Raw genomic sequence first — 15,437 nt, 5'->3', positions numbered from 1 at the left:
TCTGGCAATTGAGAGGGTGAAGATATGGGTGCCAACGGGTGCACGAAAGTTGGAACGACAGATATTGACTATTCTCCCAAGGGGATCTGCTAAACACAAACTCGGCTGAAACTTTTGAAGTTTGAATCAACCAGACATCGAGATACGGTGTAGAGCTCAACTCACCAAGCAAAATAATAAAATAATAAAAAGAACAGAAATAGTCCATTCGTTCCCGAGCAATTTGAGGCTGGTCAGGCTCCTCATTATTCTCCCCCGGCGACTGCTGTACTGTCCCAGCTTAGACCAGATCCTAATCTTGCGAGCCATTAGAAAAAGAAATAAAGAGAAGACACAGAGGGAGAAAAAAAAAAAAAGGTAAAAAGAAAACAAATGTTAGATATCCGCTCATGTCCTCCTGGATACCACGAGACAATGGTGTCTTGTTGAAGCAGAGGCATCATGGGTTTCCCTTCACCTAATCCACGCTTCGTGTCGTGCTCAAACATATAATAGAGAGGGGGAGATTAGCAAAAGAAAATTAGAAGGAACGATAGTGAGGTGGGAAGGAAGCTGTTGAGGTATGGCCGTATGAGTACTTTATTATTCGTTTTTATTTCTTTCTTTTGCGTTTTTAAAGAAAAAGGTCGCCATGTGGGAAGGATAACTGCCGCTCTGGAAAAGGTTTGGTGGGCTTTTTTTAGTTTGAAGATGCAGATGGATGCGATGGTGTTGTAGCTGAACTTTTTGATTTCAAGAGATAAATGTCTGTTAGAGTGATAGTTTTCTTTCTCTTTTTCTTTTTCTGAGAAAATATCATGTTGTTTTGTTGATTTATTTTTCGTGGGGATTTTAGATATAAAATAGGTCAGTAGGTTGGAACCCTGGTGGTGGTGGAGTCTAGCTTTTCTCTTGATCTTTTGATTTGGTGCAGTGTGTTGCAGGGCGAAGTTCCTACAGCTTTGCTTTCCATGATCTGTTGCCTTTGGAGGTACCTGAGAGCCTGCTGAGCCTTTCACTTTTCTCTGCTTCTGCTCTTTCTTTTCCTTTTTGGTGTGAGTGTTGTCATCTCTATCATGAAAACACCTACAGTGGGCACTTCACTGAGTCTGCTCTTTCTCTGTTTACTTGTTCCTGCCTAGCAAGATTTGATTTGGTCTTTGGAATTAAATGAAGCTTTCTAGTTCATTATACTGCATTAATTAAAGAGCCCTTCTACATCTCTTTTCGTTCTTAAGGTGCCCATAAATATCAGACCCTTTCTGGGTTTTTTATCTGGGTTCTTTCTTAAATATGAAGCAGTACTCTTCATGCATAAATCTTTTTTTATTGATGTTTATCTTCTTGCATAAATCTCCTTTCTTGTTGTCCATCTCTGTGGTATTTTTACTTCCCCCACCCACACACTTGTGTTGAATCATAAACCAATAGAACTAGTGCCTGCTCTTTAAAGGATACATTGACCAAGTTCCTACTGATATATGTTCTGAAATGTTGTGCTCTTGTCTCCTTCAAATAATGCTTTAATTTGTCAAGACTAAAAACTATGTCATTCTTCTTCTTGTTCATCATCTTCATTTTTTTCCAAATATAAATAAGACTCGAGATCCATGTCTTTTGAGTGAACTCATTAATCAAGATCTTGCTACATTTTTCTTTTCTCTTTAAGGTGCCTTGGAGGCTTGTCTTAGAAAAAAAAGAATGGTTTATCTTTAGCTATAGATCTTAGCTCTGCTGTTTGAGATCTCAAGCCTTACATGTGCTTGTTCTTTTTCTTTGCAGGTCTAATGGCTAAAGATAACTATGGACCTCCAAAGGTCCATCTAGATTCAAGAAGGCAGCGTTTAACTTGGGTATTAGGTGTAAGCGGTCTCTGTGTTCTTTTCTACGTCCTTGGGGCTTGGCAAAACCCCGCTGTACCCAAATCCAGTGGCAATGTGTCTAACAAAATTGAGTGTGACGCTGCGAATCCATTGTCCAATTCCCGTTCCACTGCTGTGCCATTGTTCTCATCGTCAAATGCCGGTCTCGATTTCGAAGCCCGCCACCAGCTGGACCTCAATGAAACATTGGCAACGGTCGAGAAATTTCAACCCTGCGCTCTGAACTTCAGTGAGTACACACCTTGCCAGGACCGAACGAGGGGGAGGAGGTTCGAACGAGAAATGCTGATATACCGGGAGCGTCATTGCCCTGAAAAGGATGAGCTTATCAGATGCTTAATCCCTGCACCACCAAACTATAAAACCCCTTTTAAGTGGCCTCAGAGCAGAGACTATGCTTGGTTTGATAACATTCCTCACAAGGAGCTCAGTATTGAGAAGGCTGTCCAAAATTGGGTTATAGTGGAAGGTGACAGGTTCAGATTCCCTGGTGGTGGAACAATGTTCCCACGAGGTGCCGATGCTTATATTGATGATATAAATGCACTTATCTCTTTAACTGATGGTAGCATCAGAACTGCAATTGATACAGGCTGTGGAGTAAGTTCAGCATTCCTTTGCTTTCTGGTTTTCGAGATTGAGACTATCATTTCATTGTATAGAAATGTGGATATATGAGATGTGTTGTTTTGTTTGGATATTGGAGGTTGCTAGCTTCGGAGCTTATCTTCTCAAGAGGGATGTCATCACAATGTCATTTGCACCAAGGGATACACACGAGGCCCAGGTGCAATTTGCTCTGGAGCGAGGAGTTCCAGCAATGATCGGAGTGATAGGATCGCAGCGGATGCCATATCCAGCACGAGCTTTCGATATGGCTCATTGTTCACGGTGTCTTATCCCATGGTTTAAGAACGGTAAGCAACCATAACGCCAAGCTATTGCAATGTGATGTGTAATACATGTCTTAAGTAGAGCTTAAGGTATATCTTTCTGGTGCTACCTGAAGCCACTTACAGCCAATCCGTAAACTGATAAAATGTTAGTCTTCATCTTTTCTGCTCCATCCTTTATGGGGTTGGTTTTGTCTGTCTTTACATAAGTAAATGGAGCAAAAAAAACACTCACTTTAAAAAAAAAAAAAAAAAAAATCACTTTCGTGGATGTTGTTGTTAATTGTTTTTCCACCATAAGAAGCTGAGAATTTTGAAAATACGGTATGCTAGAATTCCGCAGACAATTATCGGGCCTTGTCCCATCAATTTGAAGTTGGCTATAGGAAACCTATTTAGACTACCTTTTTTGTTGTTCTTGTTGTTTGTTCCTGTTCTTCTCATTCTTCCTCTTATTATTATTATCTAAACCCCTGATGTTCTTTTTACTATGTTAGAAATATGCTACCATTTTTTTGTGAAATTTTAGGAGAAGTTGGTCCGAACAATATTAAATGCATATGCTAATCTTTTCCTTCAGATGGTCTTTACCTAATTGAGGTCGACCGAGTTTTAAGACCAGGAGGCTACTGGATTCTGTCGGGTCCTCCAATCCATTGGAAGAAGTACTACAAAGGTTGGGAGAGAACCCAAGAGGATCTGAAACAAGAGCAAGATTCAATCGAGGATGTGGCAAAGCACCTATGCTGGAAGAAAGTGATAGAGAACGATGATCTTGCAATTTGGCAGAAGCCCATCAACCACATAGAATGCATTCAGAGTCGCAAGATCCATAAAACACCACACATCTGCAAGAATGACAATGCTGATGCTGCCTGGTATGAAACATTTTGCAGTAGATGACATGATGTAACTCTCTCACAACATTGATTGAATAAGCATTTATTACTAGTAAATCGACATGTCATGTTTATTTTTCTTGAGAACTTTGAAACATTTGCATCCCCATGCACTAATTGTGTATATATAGGTACAAGAAACTGGAGGTTTGTATAACACCATTACCAGAGGTGAATAATGAGGAAGAAGTTGCTGGTGGAGAGCTGGAGAAATGGCCTTATCGGGCTTTTGCTGTCCCACCAAGAATAAGCAGGGGTTCTATTCCAGGGGTTACTGCCGAGAATTTTGAAGAAGACAACCAGATGTGGAAAGAACGGGTGACGCACTATAAACGTATTGTTCCTCCTCTACCTCAGGGTCGTTACCGGAATGTGATGGACATGAATGCCAACTTGGGAGGTTTTGCAGCGGCACTGATAAAGTACCCGGTGTGGGTGATGAATGTCGTCCCTGTCAACTCAGACCGGGACACACTTGGTGTCATTTACGAGCGGGGTTTCATTGGCACATACCAGGACTGGTGCGAGGCTTTCTCGACGTATCCAAGAACTTATGATCTCCTCCATGCTAATGGTGTGTTCAGCACCTATCAGGACAGGTAAACAGAAAGGGTTCACTGTTGTTCAGAGCTTCCCTGAGTCTTTCGTAATATCCACAGCTGAATGGTGTTATAACCGAATTTTGCCTTCAGCTACAGCTCATACCATTTTAACTTTTGCTGCATTGAAAGTAGTATTCTCTTATAACATAATTGCTTCATCACAATGAATGTTGTACATATATGACATTTTCTTTTCTTTAGGTAATTGAAATGTTCTAAACCTGCAATTAAGTGATCCAACTTCTCAGGCTGTTTGGTTAAGCTATATATATATTAAAAAAATATATATGCATTTTTATTATAATATTCAAAATGGAGCTTGACAAAACCTTCCTGATAATATATCCATAACAATCTGAATAAGCTATGTAATCTCATAATCCTCTGAGCTACAAAACAGAATGTCAGAGCCAAACACAATCATCATACCACCCATACATTTGAATGGCATCTTTCCTGATATGGCTCCCAATGAAACTTAATCTATCACCACTTTTTGATTATTCTGTAAAGTGAAGTGTTCAATAAGATACTTGTATGGGGTTGCTACTGTATCAGATAAAATTCATTATTTTAGTCTGTCTTATTAATTTTGCACTTGAAGATGCTGTTATTTCAGGGACCCAAGAAAACTAAAATGTCAGGTTATTTTAGTCTAGTTGTAGTTATCAAGATTTCTGTTCAAATTGAACATTCTTGAGCAGGAAAACTACTCCAGCTGTAACAAAAATGAGATTATGTTTGGTTTCCATATTTATGCTAATCCTGATTCTTTACTAACCATGATTTGCACAAGTATCCAATCTTATTGAATGGAATGGCTTGCAGGTGTGACATAACATACATTCTCTTGGAGATGGATAGGATATTGAGGCCACAGGGGACAGTGATAATCCGGGACATAGTGGAGGTCCTCACAAAGGTAAAGGCAATAACAGATGGGATGCGATGGAAAAGTCAGATCATGGACCATGAGAGTGGACCCTTCAAACCTGAAAAGATCCTTGTGGCTGTTAAGACGTACTGGACTGCTGAACCCTCCAAACAGGACTAACTAAACTTTTTTGTGTTGTAAAATCTCATTGTTGCTGTCTTTCACTTTTGCTTGAAGCATCTGATTCTTTGTAATCCTGGGAAATGGAGTTGCTAGGCTAGATGGTCGTGGGTTGGTCGGTGATATAATTTTTTGGTGAGAAAAGGAGTTGCTTTCTACTTGCAATATTTGGAGAGGGGAGTGGGGGAAGGGAATATAATGGTATTATGATTGGTTTTAAATCAATTATTGAAATTATCATCTTTGAACTGAGAGTTGTGTTTGTTTTCCTGCATTCAGTCATGGTCATAACCTGAGATTATACAACCATCTATTCGGAATAAATTCAGTCTGTATCGCCGACCGTCCTTTCTGGTTATTTGCAGCACACTCTCCCGAAGTGGGAATTGGAAAACTTATAGATGATGCTTCTCATTTCTGGTGCTCACTTTATGACGTACTCATCTCTAGCACGGTCTCCATCCCCCTGCAGTAGAACTTGGAAAGGCACTAATGAAAATGAATGCTTACCTAGCTTGGAGAGGAATGCTTTCCCTTTTATTCGAAAGAAATGTATGTATATTTTTTATTTCAATAACAAGGAATTGAAACAATGAAGAATCCCACTCCCTCTTATCTACAGCCTGATGGACTCCAGTATTCTCATATCTGGAATAGCATAATCAACGGAGGGTCTTCTTAAAAAATGGAGGCATTAGGCAATCAGGCAAGACCCCACATGTGCTGACTTCTCAAAGCTAATCTATATGGTAAAAGGCATTCAGAATATTTTGTAGATAATCTATATTTGTCTATGAAAAGCATCAACAAAGATTTTAACATTTATATATAACCCTTTACTGTTAGTGAAATCATTTATTACAACTAATAAAGAAGCCAACAATCCTTAGCCTCCATTTCAAGTGATGCAAGTTGTCGATGGTAAGTCGTCGCTCCAAAATGAGTGCAATTCATTGGTGGTAACAACATGATGCAGCTATCTCAATCGCATCCAAACCTCACTTTGATTGAGTGGATATTATCATAAAATAGGGAAGTGAAAGGCCTCTCTTTATGCAATATGACATAAAGAGAAGCATCCCTACTTTCTTTTTCTTACTGTTTCTCTAAATTCTCTATTTTAAAAAGCAAAAGCTACACTCAGCCAGCATAGCATAGTGGATTGGATGCCGCTCTATCAATTATATTGTCCACTAATGAGGGAGGGTGACAGCTTAAGTGCTGTTTACATCCGATCATGCCAACCCCTAGACTCTCCTATTTGCCCCTTAAATCACGGCAGAGAAGTGAAAAGCAAAAAGTAATAGATGCCTTCCAAGCAGGCTACAGGGAGCTGGGCTGGGGTTGTATCTTTTACAGAAAAAAAAAATGTACCTTCCCTCACGCAAATCCACCGTTGGATCGTGCAACAGTCGATTCGTGATGTGTGCAGGTGGATGGCCAAAGGATTTTATGATGCTTTGAGATTTGCGCAATATACGAACTAATAGTTGATGTTACAAAAGAAGATCAATCATTCTTTCGTGAGAAAGATGTAACCCGAACTCATAGAGCATGATTGAGATCAATCTTTATCATTTTAGAGTTTTCAAATTGCATCCAATATTTTATCAAAATTATATATAATTCCTCCTCTCATCGCTATTTATAATTCGATCAAGAAAATATCAAACTCTCAGATAGACCCTTCCTTTCAAGATCACAAAGATCTCAACCCTAAACTTCTTTCGTTGCTGTGTCTTTTAATTTACTATTTAGTAATGCCAGCAACAGATTCATCTACTGGCATTTATGATAAAAGAAGGATTGAGGTTTCCATGCCTCAACTACATGACTAGTGTTCATTATATCCATTTGAACCTTTCAGACATAAACAAGTTACTCCAACTTCATGAAATATGTAGTCAACTCAAATGAAATTGAAGATTCTACTTCAGCCAATAAAGTGTGATATTATTCATTGGCAAAGTTTATTTGTGATTGCATCAATGACCAAGAATGAAATCTTGCATTCATTAGCATTAGGAAAACAAGGGTATTTGATGAGGGCTATGCTCATTTTTAGTTGGCTTTCTATGAAAAATACAAGGACTCTAATTGTGAACCAAACCCAACTTAGGGATATAAATTTCAAGTATAGGTTGAGTGGGAAACTAGACTAGGAATCTAAAACTTTTGCTACAATGGTATTGCACATCGCTGTGTTTTTGCTTGAAAGAGTAAATATAATATTTTGCAATGTTCTCCTAGACTTAGTTTGGAAGGTAGTTGAAAATAAGGATAAAGGATTTTATTGAAATTTATCCTGACAGACAAAAGGAGGAGCGAAATATATAATCTCCTATAGTTTGGTCAAGTTACAGATGTTCTGAAGATTAATCATTCCATAGCTGTTCTAATGGAGCAATCCTAGCCATTTAGTTCCCACCTAATTTCTGAAACAAGCAGAAACATCTTTGTCAGAAAAAGGTAATCACCAAGGTATGAGCATATTTATCTTCTTAACGAACAAGCAACCAGAATGCCTTCAGCTATCATAATGATTAAGCTGGGACCAAAACACTTTATGCAAATGCAAAATAAGATTTATCCCATTTTATTGTGCAGTTTACTAGTTTGGGACAGAAAAAGTTATATCAGGAAATTCTATTCCTTTTCCAAACTAAGACCTAGAGCTAGATTGAAGAGACATGCTACACTTTTATTATCATTGCTAAGATGACATAGAAATTAAATTCATGGCTGACTTGATTGTGCTAATTTGATCTTGATATGCCATACAATGGAGATTCTCCCATCTTTAATACGACATCACTAACATACAAAAAATTATCAATAATTTCTACCTTTATATTGTCAATTTTAGCTATTGTATCCATGTAATCTCAAATATGGGTGGGATACGTTGAGGATAAGCAATAGGAAAAATTAGAAGAGCTCATGATAGCAGTCGATTCTTCAATTAATCATGGGATTAAAATGTTCCTTTTCCAATCAAACTCCACTTTCCTTAACATTTTTCCTTGTCTCTCCGTCCTTATATATGTTTCTTTTGGGTTCTTTTTTCTTCATGTAATTTGGCTCCATCAACACAAAGTTATAGGAAAATACATTTTATTCTGAGAAAATTTAAGAAGAATAACTTACCAATATCTATTAAGAGCTACAAATCTTACGAAATACAGAAGTCATTTAAAGTTATCAAGCGTGAAAGAATCCAAATCCCGTGTTTCCATATATGCTGAAAAAAACTATACAAATTTTTTGAGGGCGTCTCTTAGTACAAATTAAGAGAGAGATTTGCAGATATAAAAGGAATCTTAGCAAACGTGATGCCATAAAAGTAAAAGCGAGACACCAGACAAAGAACAAGACAAATTAAGCATTTTCTAGAAATGTGGACAAACATGAGAAAGTACAAGACCAGGCACAAGGCTCAATCCTCAACTTTGTGCCCTTTCACAAATTATCGTCATCATCAATCTTCTTTTATCTCTTGAAGATATCAAAAGAAAAAAGAAAACAAAAAAGAAAAAGCCAATAAAATCTTCAAGCCCTAAAGCATCCAGCCAAGTGGGGAAGGTGGTGGTGGTGGTGGTGGTCGGCGGCGGTGGTGTCGCGGTCGATGATGCCCTGAATGTAGCGGAAGTGGTCGACGCCACAGGGGATGGTGATGGCGCCCTTATGCTCGAACCCGTACTCCTTCTCGGCCTGGTCGAGCAGCCCCACGAAGAGCGGGTGCTTCAAGTAGTCCACCGGCACCACGAACCGCTGCTGCTCCTCCCCCTTCTTCCCCACTCTTATCCCCATCCACCCCTTCCTCGGCGGCGCCATCGCCGCCGGATTACTCATCCCCTTCTCCTGCCCGTGCCCGTGCCCGTGGCTCAGGTGCGGCATGTGGAAGTGAAAGTTCATCAAACGGTGATGGTGTTGTTTGTGTATGTCTTCACCTCTCATCGACAACAGAGAGATAAAGAAAAAAAAAAAAAAAAGAGGAATCCAAGAAGAGCAAGGAAAGATTGGAGCGGAGTTGGGGTTTAGAGAGAGAAGGGCCAAGGATCGGAGCTGGAGATGGAAAGGCGGAAGAGGGTGAGGGAGGAGTTGCAGAGGGACGTGGGGATGTTAGACATGGTCCTGATTTTATTTTTCCCAGTATTGCCGGCAGAGGAGTACGAAGCTGATTGGGTCTTAGAGAGATGGATAAATAACGTAAGGGGTTGGGGGAATGTTAGGTTTATACCCGATAGATGGGAATAGTGGGAATAGGGATAGGGACGGAGTCCATCAGATTAGGGCACAACATTGCCGTCTTAGATTTTTTTTTTTAACCTTCTTTGAGAAGGTATGTCGTGTCCGTTGCGTGCTCTCTCAGGTTAAGATTCGCGGCTCTCTGGTTGGGAATTTGGACTTGGAAACCGTGTCAAATTAGGATGCCGTTGAATGGAATAACGCTGCCCCGCACTCACACGGATGGGTCAATGGCCTTCCTTTTCCCGCACGTTGGGTAGGGTCGCCATCGTGTGGTCGCCCTCCGCAGCGTTCGGAGAAGGGAGAGGTCATTGGTTAGACCTGGTTCACCGTAGGTCATGGTCAATTTATTATTTAGAAGAAGGGAAAAAGTATTGAATATATGATAAGACATGGTATTAACGAGGAAAAAAAATATTAAATACATGCTAGTGATCATAGACCAGGTTTAGCCAATAATTTTATTTGGAAGGAGATCCAGCCGCAGCCTGCAAGTGGCACGAATAGACACGTGCTAGGGTGGAAGGGTGTACAAGGTCCACACGGTTGGAGGAACAAGATTTCATTAGGAAGCAATCCTCAAAATCACCTTTACCAGATGTCAAATTCTCAAGTGATCATTTGTTGGATCAGGTCCACCACTCATCTAGTAGATCAATCCAGTCATAAAATAATACACAGCAAACAAAATGGTAAAAGAGCATACTATCGACCTTTCCATACATATCACTTCATATTTGGACCGATCCACCAACTCAACTAACTCCCTAAAACCTTCTAGAGAAAAGAAGGGAAGATTTAGTCGTGCGTTGAGAAGTATACGGTGACATTCTAAACTTCTTATAGACTCCGAGGTCTAGGGTTATGCACATGACCGCAAAAAATGCCGGTTGAGGAGGGTGCAACGTCATTACCCATTGCTGATTTGTAAAAAATAGAGTTTAATTCAGTGACTATTTGTAATAGGATTAGTAGAGAAATTTAAAGATCATTGTTGGTGATTAAAGGATGACGCACTCTCTTTACATTCCAACTCAACTGACAGTAGCCACTTAAACTTTTCTTTTCTTCCCCCTACTCAAACTAAATTCTTTAGAACAGGTGGAAGCATAAAGTACCGAGTAGCAACACATGACCAACAAGAGAATGCCAACCATGACAACCAATGGCACAAGTTCATCATAACCTTCATTACAAGAAAACGTCTAACAAAAAAAGTATCAACCCATGAGAGAGAATCGATCACAATAAATTACGGATAATACAAGTCCATGATAGAATTCTTCGCCATCAACACAGAGTAGCAACCACATGATAACAACTCAAATCCATAAGATCCCCATTGTTCAAAATGAGAAAAAGTACGAGTAAAGCAACACAAAACTCACAAGTGCCCAATAATATGAATCATTAAAATTACTTAACACCATCCATCTCAAGGAAAAATTGAGCTCCCACTCGTATATCAACCTTTTAGACATTTCCATGCTTCAAATCCCTTAATTCTTGTGAACCAAGGCCTCAAGCATGATTTCTTCATTCATTTGCATGGAAGATTTGTCACGATTTTTTCTCCTTTCTTCAATCATAATTGTCGACTTCTTGAACATGTGTCACATAGAAATGAGGTCTAATCCAGTTGCGAAATACATGGGATGAACCCAGACCATAAGGTGAGATAAGGAAAATTATTGACTCCAAGATGTTTACCTTCAAATAAATTAGATAATTATGGCATTTTTTCCTAGGAAGCAAAAAAACAATTTTGGGTTACATTATGGTGCTATTTGACAATACCTTTGCTCACAGTTTATATTATTACCTTTTGGGTTATTCATAAGCATATTAATGTAAATTAATCTGATAATTTATTCTATTAATAAAGAAAATACTAATGATGATTTTCTATTTGAATGATTATTAAACTTCACTTTTTAACGATCTATTTTACATATGTGTAACACTACTCCTCGATTTGTTTTTTTAGAGCAATATGATGGTGCATTAGAAATCATTATCCAAAGACGTTATTATATGACCCAAATTATATTTCTACCTAAAGATTGTTTACATCACAATGTAAACTCTTTTTTTTTTTATAAGATGGGGTACTCATATAAATCTGGTATGAATATAATCAAAAAGATCAGAAAAAGTAAATTTCGAAAAGATAGTCACAAAATAGAGAGATTAGATCAAAAGGCTCCACTAGAATAATGAACAATATAACTGGCAATCCAGTCCACGGTGCTGCTCGTCTTGCAATAGATGTACCAGATATCCACAACGATGCACCCCTCTAACAGCCTCCAGATATCGTGAGCTAGAAAATGGATAGGAATATTCCTACCTACCTTTGCAGCCAACTGACAGCCGTAGCTAAATATCTTTTAATAACAAGCCGATGAATCCAAAGGATAGCCTCGCATAAATGATGCCCTCCCCAGTAGCCTGAACCTCCACCTTAAGGATAGTGGTCCCAATGAGCTAGACCCCCACTAGTTGCAATAAGCCTGAAATCAAGATCTCGAATCATAAAATCGGCTCCACCACTACAATCGATCATACTGCTCTCAAAGTTGATCTTAAAATAACTTGAGGATGGGGACTCCTAGATAATGAAGACCTAATGGCATGCTACCTAAGCATGATGGGAGCCCTAGACGTCCCAAGTCCTCCAAGATGGACTGGATGACATGGTATCAACAAACTTGGAAGCTTGGATGAGAGCCCTCTTAAGTACAAACCTCGTTGACGGCCATCTAATCTCAAAGATGTCAGTTTTTCGAGCTTGCAATATGTGATGAGCAATGTAGGCAGCTCAAATGCTGAAGAACCTTGTGGCCTCACTCTCCGTGATCCATTGCACCACCCCCAGAAAAAATTTGAGTAAGCTACTCCAACCAAATAACCTTAAAGAAGAGCACAGACAAATGGCAGACCTGTGTTGCCCTCGAATAGGTAAAGATGGTGTGCTCCACCGTCTCTTCATTCAAGTCACACTCGAGATGCATAAATTGGATATCTATCCTCCGAGCTCTCAGTAATGCCCCAGTCGAAAGGCATTTTCAGACGACCTTCCAAAGGAACAAACCGATTCTCAGATAGACTTCAAGCCTGCAGATCCAAAAGCCATCCATCCTTCTAACTGGCTTATCCTTATAGAGATCATACAACTCCCTAGCCACCACCTTGGACATGCATGATGAATGGCATATCCGAACATCCGGGCCCTCCACCATCGAAATAGGCTTCACCAAGACCCTCTCCACTAGTTGGCCACTGAAGAGATGGATCACAAGCTCCACATTCCAACCCCTATTCTACTGGAATAGATCATGAACCTGCAAATGGCCTCCAATCTCAGAGCTGACAAAGGTGGGCAACTGACAAAGTAGGAGATTAGACATCCATTGGTCCTGGGTGACATCAATTAGCCACCCATCATCCACCAACTAACTCATCTGGGATATCACATCAAGTGCACAAGTACAAATCTCCTTCCGCACAAAGGAGCTTCTCTAACTAGTTTGGATCTCCCCATCACCTATCCAAGAGCCGCACCTGGCTTGCATGATCCAGCTCCAATAGCTGTCTGGCTAGAGTAGAAGTCTCGTAGCATGGTTTGATAATCAAAGCATCATGTCAGACCAACAAGAAGGGAAAGCCAAGCCCCCTCACTAATCGGCTGGCACACGACCTCCCAAGCTACCAAATGCACCCCACCTACTCCATGGTATAATCCTCACAGGAAGTTCCTAAAGAGCTGCTCTAGCTTCTGGAGGAATGTTTTTGACAAAACAGTATTTGAAAGTACATAAATTGGGACAGCATTGGGGGCAAACTTGATCTAGGTCACTCTTGCTATCATCGAAAGGGCTCTAGACTACCACCCCTCCAGTTGCTCTCTGATCGATGTCTCCATCTCTGAACACTCACTCCTCCAAAATCTCCACCCTGTAATGGGGACCCCCAGATAAAACAGGACCCTTGTTTGCTCTATGACACCTAGAATTTCTTTGAGCGCATGCTTGCATCGATCTATATTCCTCGAATTGAAATAGACTACTGATTTGAGGAGGTTCATCTTTGGTCCTAAGGCAACATAGTAGTCCTTCAATATCCCTCCTAAAGGCAGCAGTATTCGGAGCTGAAGCCTGGTCCACCATAAAAAAAATCATCTGAAAAAAGTAGGTGTGAGATTAGTTGGGCTCTTCATATCGAAACATAGAGATCTATGGCCCGACTAAAGGTTGCTACTCATAAAGCATGAAAAAGAATATTAGCATAAATAATGAATAGATAAGGAGACAAGAGGCGACCTTGATGAAGGCCAACATTATATTGAAAGAAATATATCAAGTTGTCATTGATCAGAATGGAGAAAGACAACACTTGCACACAGCCCCTGATCCAACTGATCCAACAGCTATGGAAACTAAAACTCCACATCGCATGGAAAGGGAACTCCCAATACATATAGTCATAGGCCCTCTCCATATCGAGCTTGACAGCTATGAGGTGATGATGGGCCGGGGCTCTCTGAAGGTCATGTATAAACTTTTGGACTATCAGTATATTGTCCAAAATACTACAGCTACCCACAAAGGCACCTTGCTTGGAACTAATCAACTGTGAGAGCAATGGCTTCATCCTACCCATCAGAATCTTGACACATACCTTATACAAAATAGTGTAAAGATTGAGGGACCTAAAGTAACTCAACTTCGAAGCATCATGTCTCTTCAGAATCAAGATGATAAAGATCCTCTTCCAAGCTGCCGGCATCTGTCCAATGACAAAGAACTGTTGGATTACCTCAACCATTGGACTATCACTTGAAGAAGAGGAGAAAGCCATCATGACCAAATGCTTGGTCCTCCGCCATTGCCCAAACAGCTCTCCAGACATCATCCCTAGATGCTACACTATTCAGGAAGGCATTCTCTGCAGCTAAAACCTAGCTAACCGAGGGGAGCATAAAAGGTCCCAACTCTCTCAGGTTCGCTGACTATCTTGACCTAAAGAAGCTAAGAATCTCCTATCTGACCTTATCCTCCCCGTCGGTCTAGGATCCATCAAACGTCCACAACATCTGGATCCGATTCCTATACATCCTTATTACAGTCGTCTGATGGAAGAATTTGGTATTCATGTTGCCCTTTCTGATCCGCTGAACCCTTAACTTTTACTGCCACAGCACTTTCTGTTGCCACAAAAAGAAATAGTATACGAAGAGCCTAGTTTGAAGCTTAGTCAGGTCATCAACAGACAGCCCATCCTCCATAATACAAGCATTTTAATCTTTGGAATATAACTACTTATCATACATGACTGCATTACTTGGAACAAAGGATTGAAGAAGGAACAATTAAAGGCCCAACTTGACACATCAAGGAATGTATGGATCAACGGCGAGCATCCAATAGAAGGTAATCAATGGTGTCGCTTCCTGAAGAGCTTCCAATTCCCAAAAAGAATTGCAACGTGAGGATGATCAAAAACAAGTTTGATGAGAAAATTCTCTACGCGGGAGTGCCAAAGCCAATGGCTGAAGACCATTCCCCAGAACAAAGCAATGATCATGCATACAATGAAAAAGGTGTCAATGAGACGAATGAAGACACCTTGGAGGCACAGCTGCAAGCAATGTTCGTGCGCCTAAAATTTCTATTTAGGTATAGGAGGATGTTGGAAAGGGACAGAAAAAGCAAAGGCAACTTATAGAAAATATTCATGTGGCCATCATTGTCGTTGCACAGCTCGGGACATATGCAGGATATAAATTAAGGAATCATAAAAGAGAGACATGACAAATGTAACATGTATCGTTGAAGTAAAAGGATTCTACATGAACTAAATGTCAAGGCCATTGTTCA

General features: G+C 40.0%; 2 protein-coding genes across 6 annotated transcripts; one reads left to right on the top strand and one right to left on the bottom strand.

The window, feature by feature from the left end:
- Window positions 1-298: 298 nt before the first annotated feature.
- LOC105054050 (probable methyltransferase PMT17) lies at window positions 299-5,559 on the top strand. Of its 5 annotated transcripts, XM_019853554.3 has the most exons (7): window positions 299-560; window positions 914-970; window positions 1,762-2,462; window positions 2,569-2,779; window positions 3,336-3,633; window positions 3,786-4,253; window positions 5,085-5,559. In XM_019853554.3, exons 3-7 carry the CDS (start codon window positions 1,767-1,769, stop codon window positions 5,308-5,310), a joined length of 1,899 nt encoding a protein of 632 aa, XP_019709113.1. In that variant the 5' UTR covers window positions 299-560; window positions 914-970; window positions 1,762-1,766; the 3' UTR covers window positions 5,311-5,559. The 5 variants fall into 5 exon arrangements, with proteins under 5 accessions (XP_019709113.1, XP_010933740.1, XP_073102244.1 ...); XM_010935438.4 differs by lacking the exon at window positions 914-970 and having other exon boundaries at window positions 300-560; XM_073246143.1 differs by lacking the exons at window positions 299-560; window positions 914-970 and adding an exon at window positions 642-663.
- Window positions 5,560-8,674: 3,115 nt separating this feature from the next.
- Window positions 8,675-9,577, bottom strand: LOC105054051 (auxin-responsive protein SAUR32). Its single transcript, XM_010935439.4, has one exon. The coding sequence runs from the start codon at window positions 9,265-9,267 to the stop codon at window positions 8,860-8,862; it is 408 nt and encodes a 135-aa protein (XP_010933741.1). The 5' UTR covers window positions 9,268-9,577; the 3' UTR covers window positions 8,675-8,859.
- Between the last annotated feature and the right edge of the window lie 5,860 nt (window positions 9,578-15,437).

This window comes from Elaeis guineensis, chromosome 11 (genome assembly GCF_000442705.2).
Source record: "Elaeis guineensis isolate ETL-2024a chromosome 11, EG11, whole genome shotgun sequence".
Classification (NCBI taxonomy): Eukaryota; Viridiplantae; Streptophyta; class Magnoliopsida; order Arecales; family Arecaceae; genus Elaeis; species Elaeis guineensis.
Note: the sequence above shows the minus strand (reverse complement) of the source record. Positions and strands in the feature narration are given on the sequence as shown.

What these genes read in the sequence shown, in the direction of transcription:
- LOC105054050 (XM_019853554.3), top strand. Translation starts at nt 1,767, where the DNA reads ATGGCTAAAGATAACTATGGACCTCCAAAGGTCCATCTAGATTCAAGA. An exon ending in CAATTGATACAGGCTGTGGA is followed by an intron (nt 2,463 to 2,568) that starts GTAAGTTCAGCA and finishes TGGATATTGGAG; the next exon opens with GTTGCTAGCTTCGGAGCTTA. An exon ending in TATCCCATGGTTTAAGAACG is followed by an intron (nt 2,780 to 3,335) that starts GTAAGCAACCAT and finishes CTTTTCCTTCAG; the next exon opens with ATGGTCTTTACCTAATTGAG.
- LOC105054051 (XM_010935439.4), bottom strand. Translation starts at nt 9,267, where the DNA reads ATGAGAGGTGAAGACATACACAAACAACACCATCACCGTTTGATGAAC.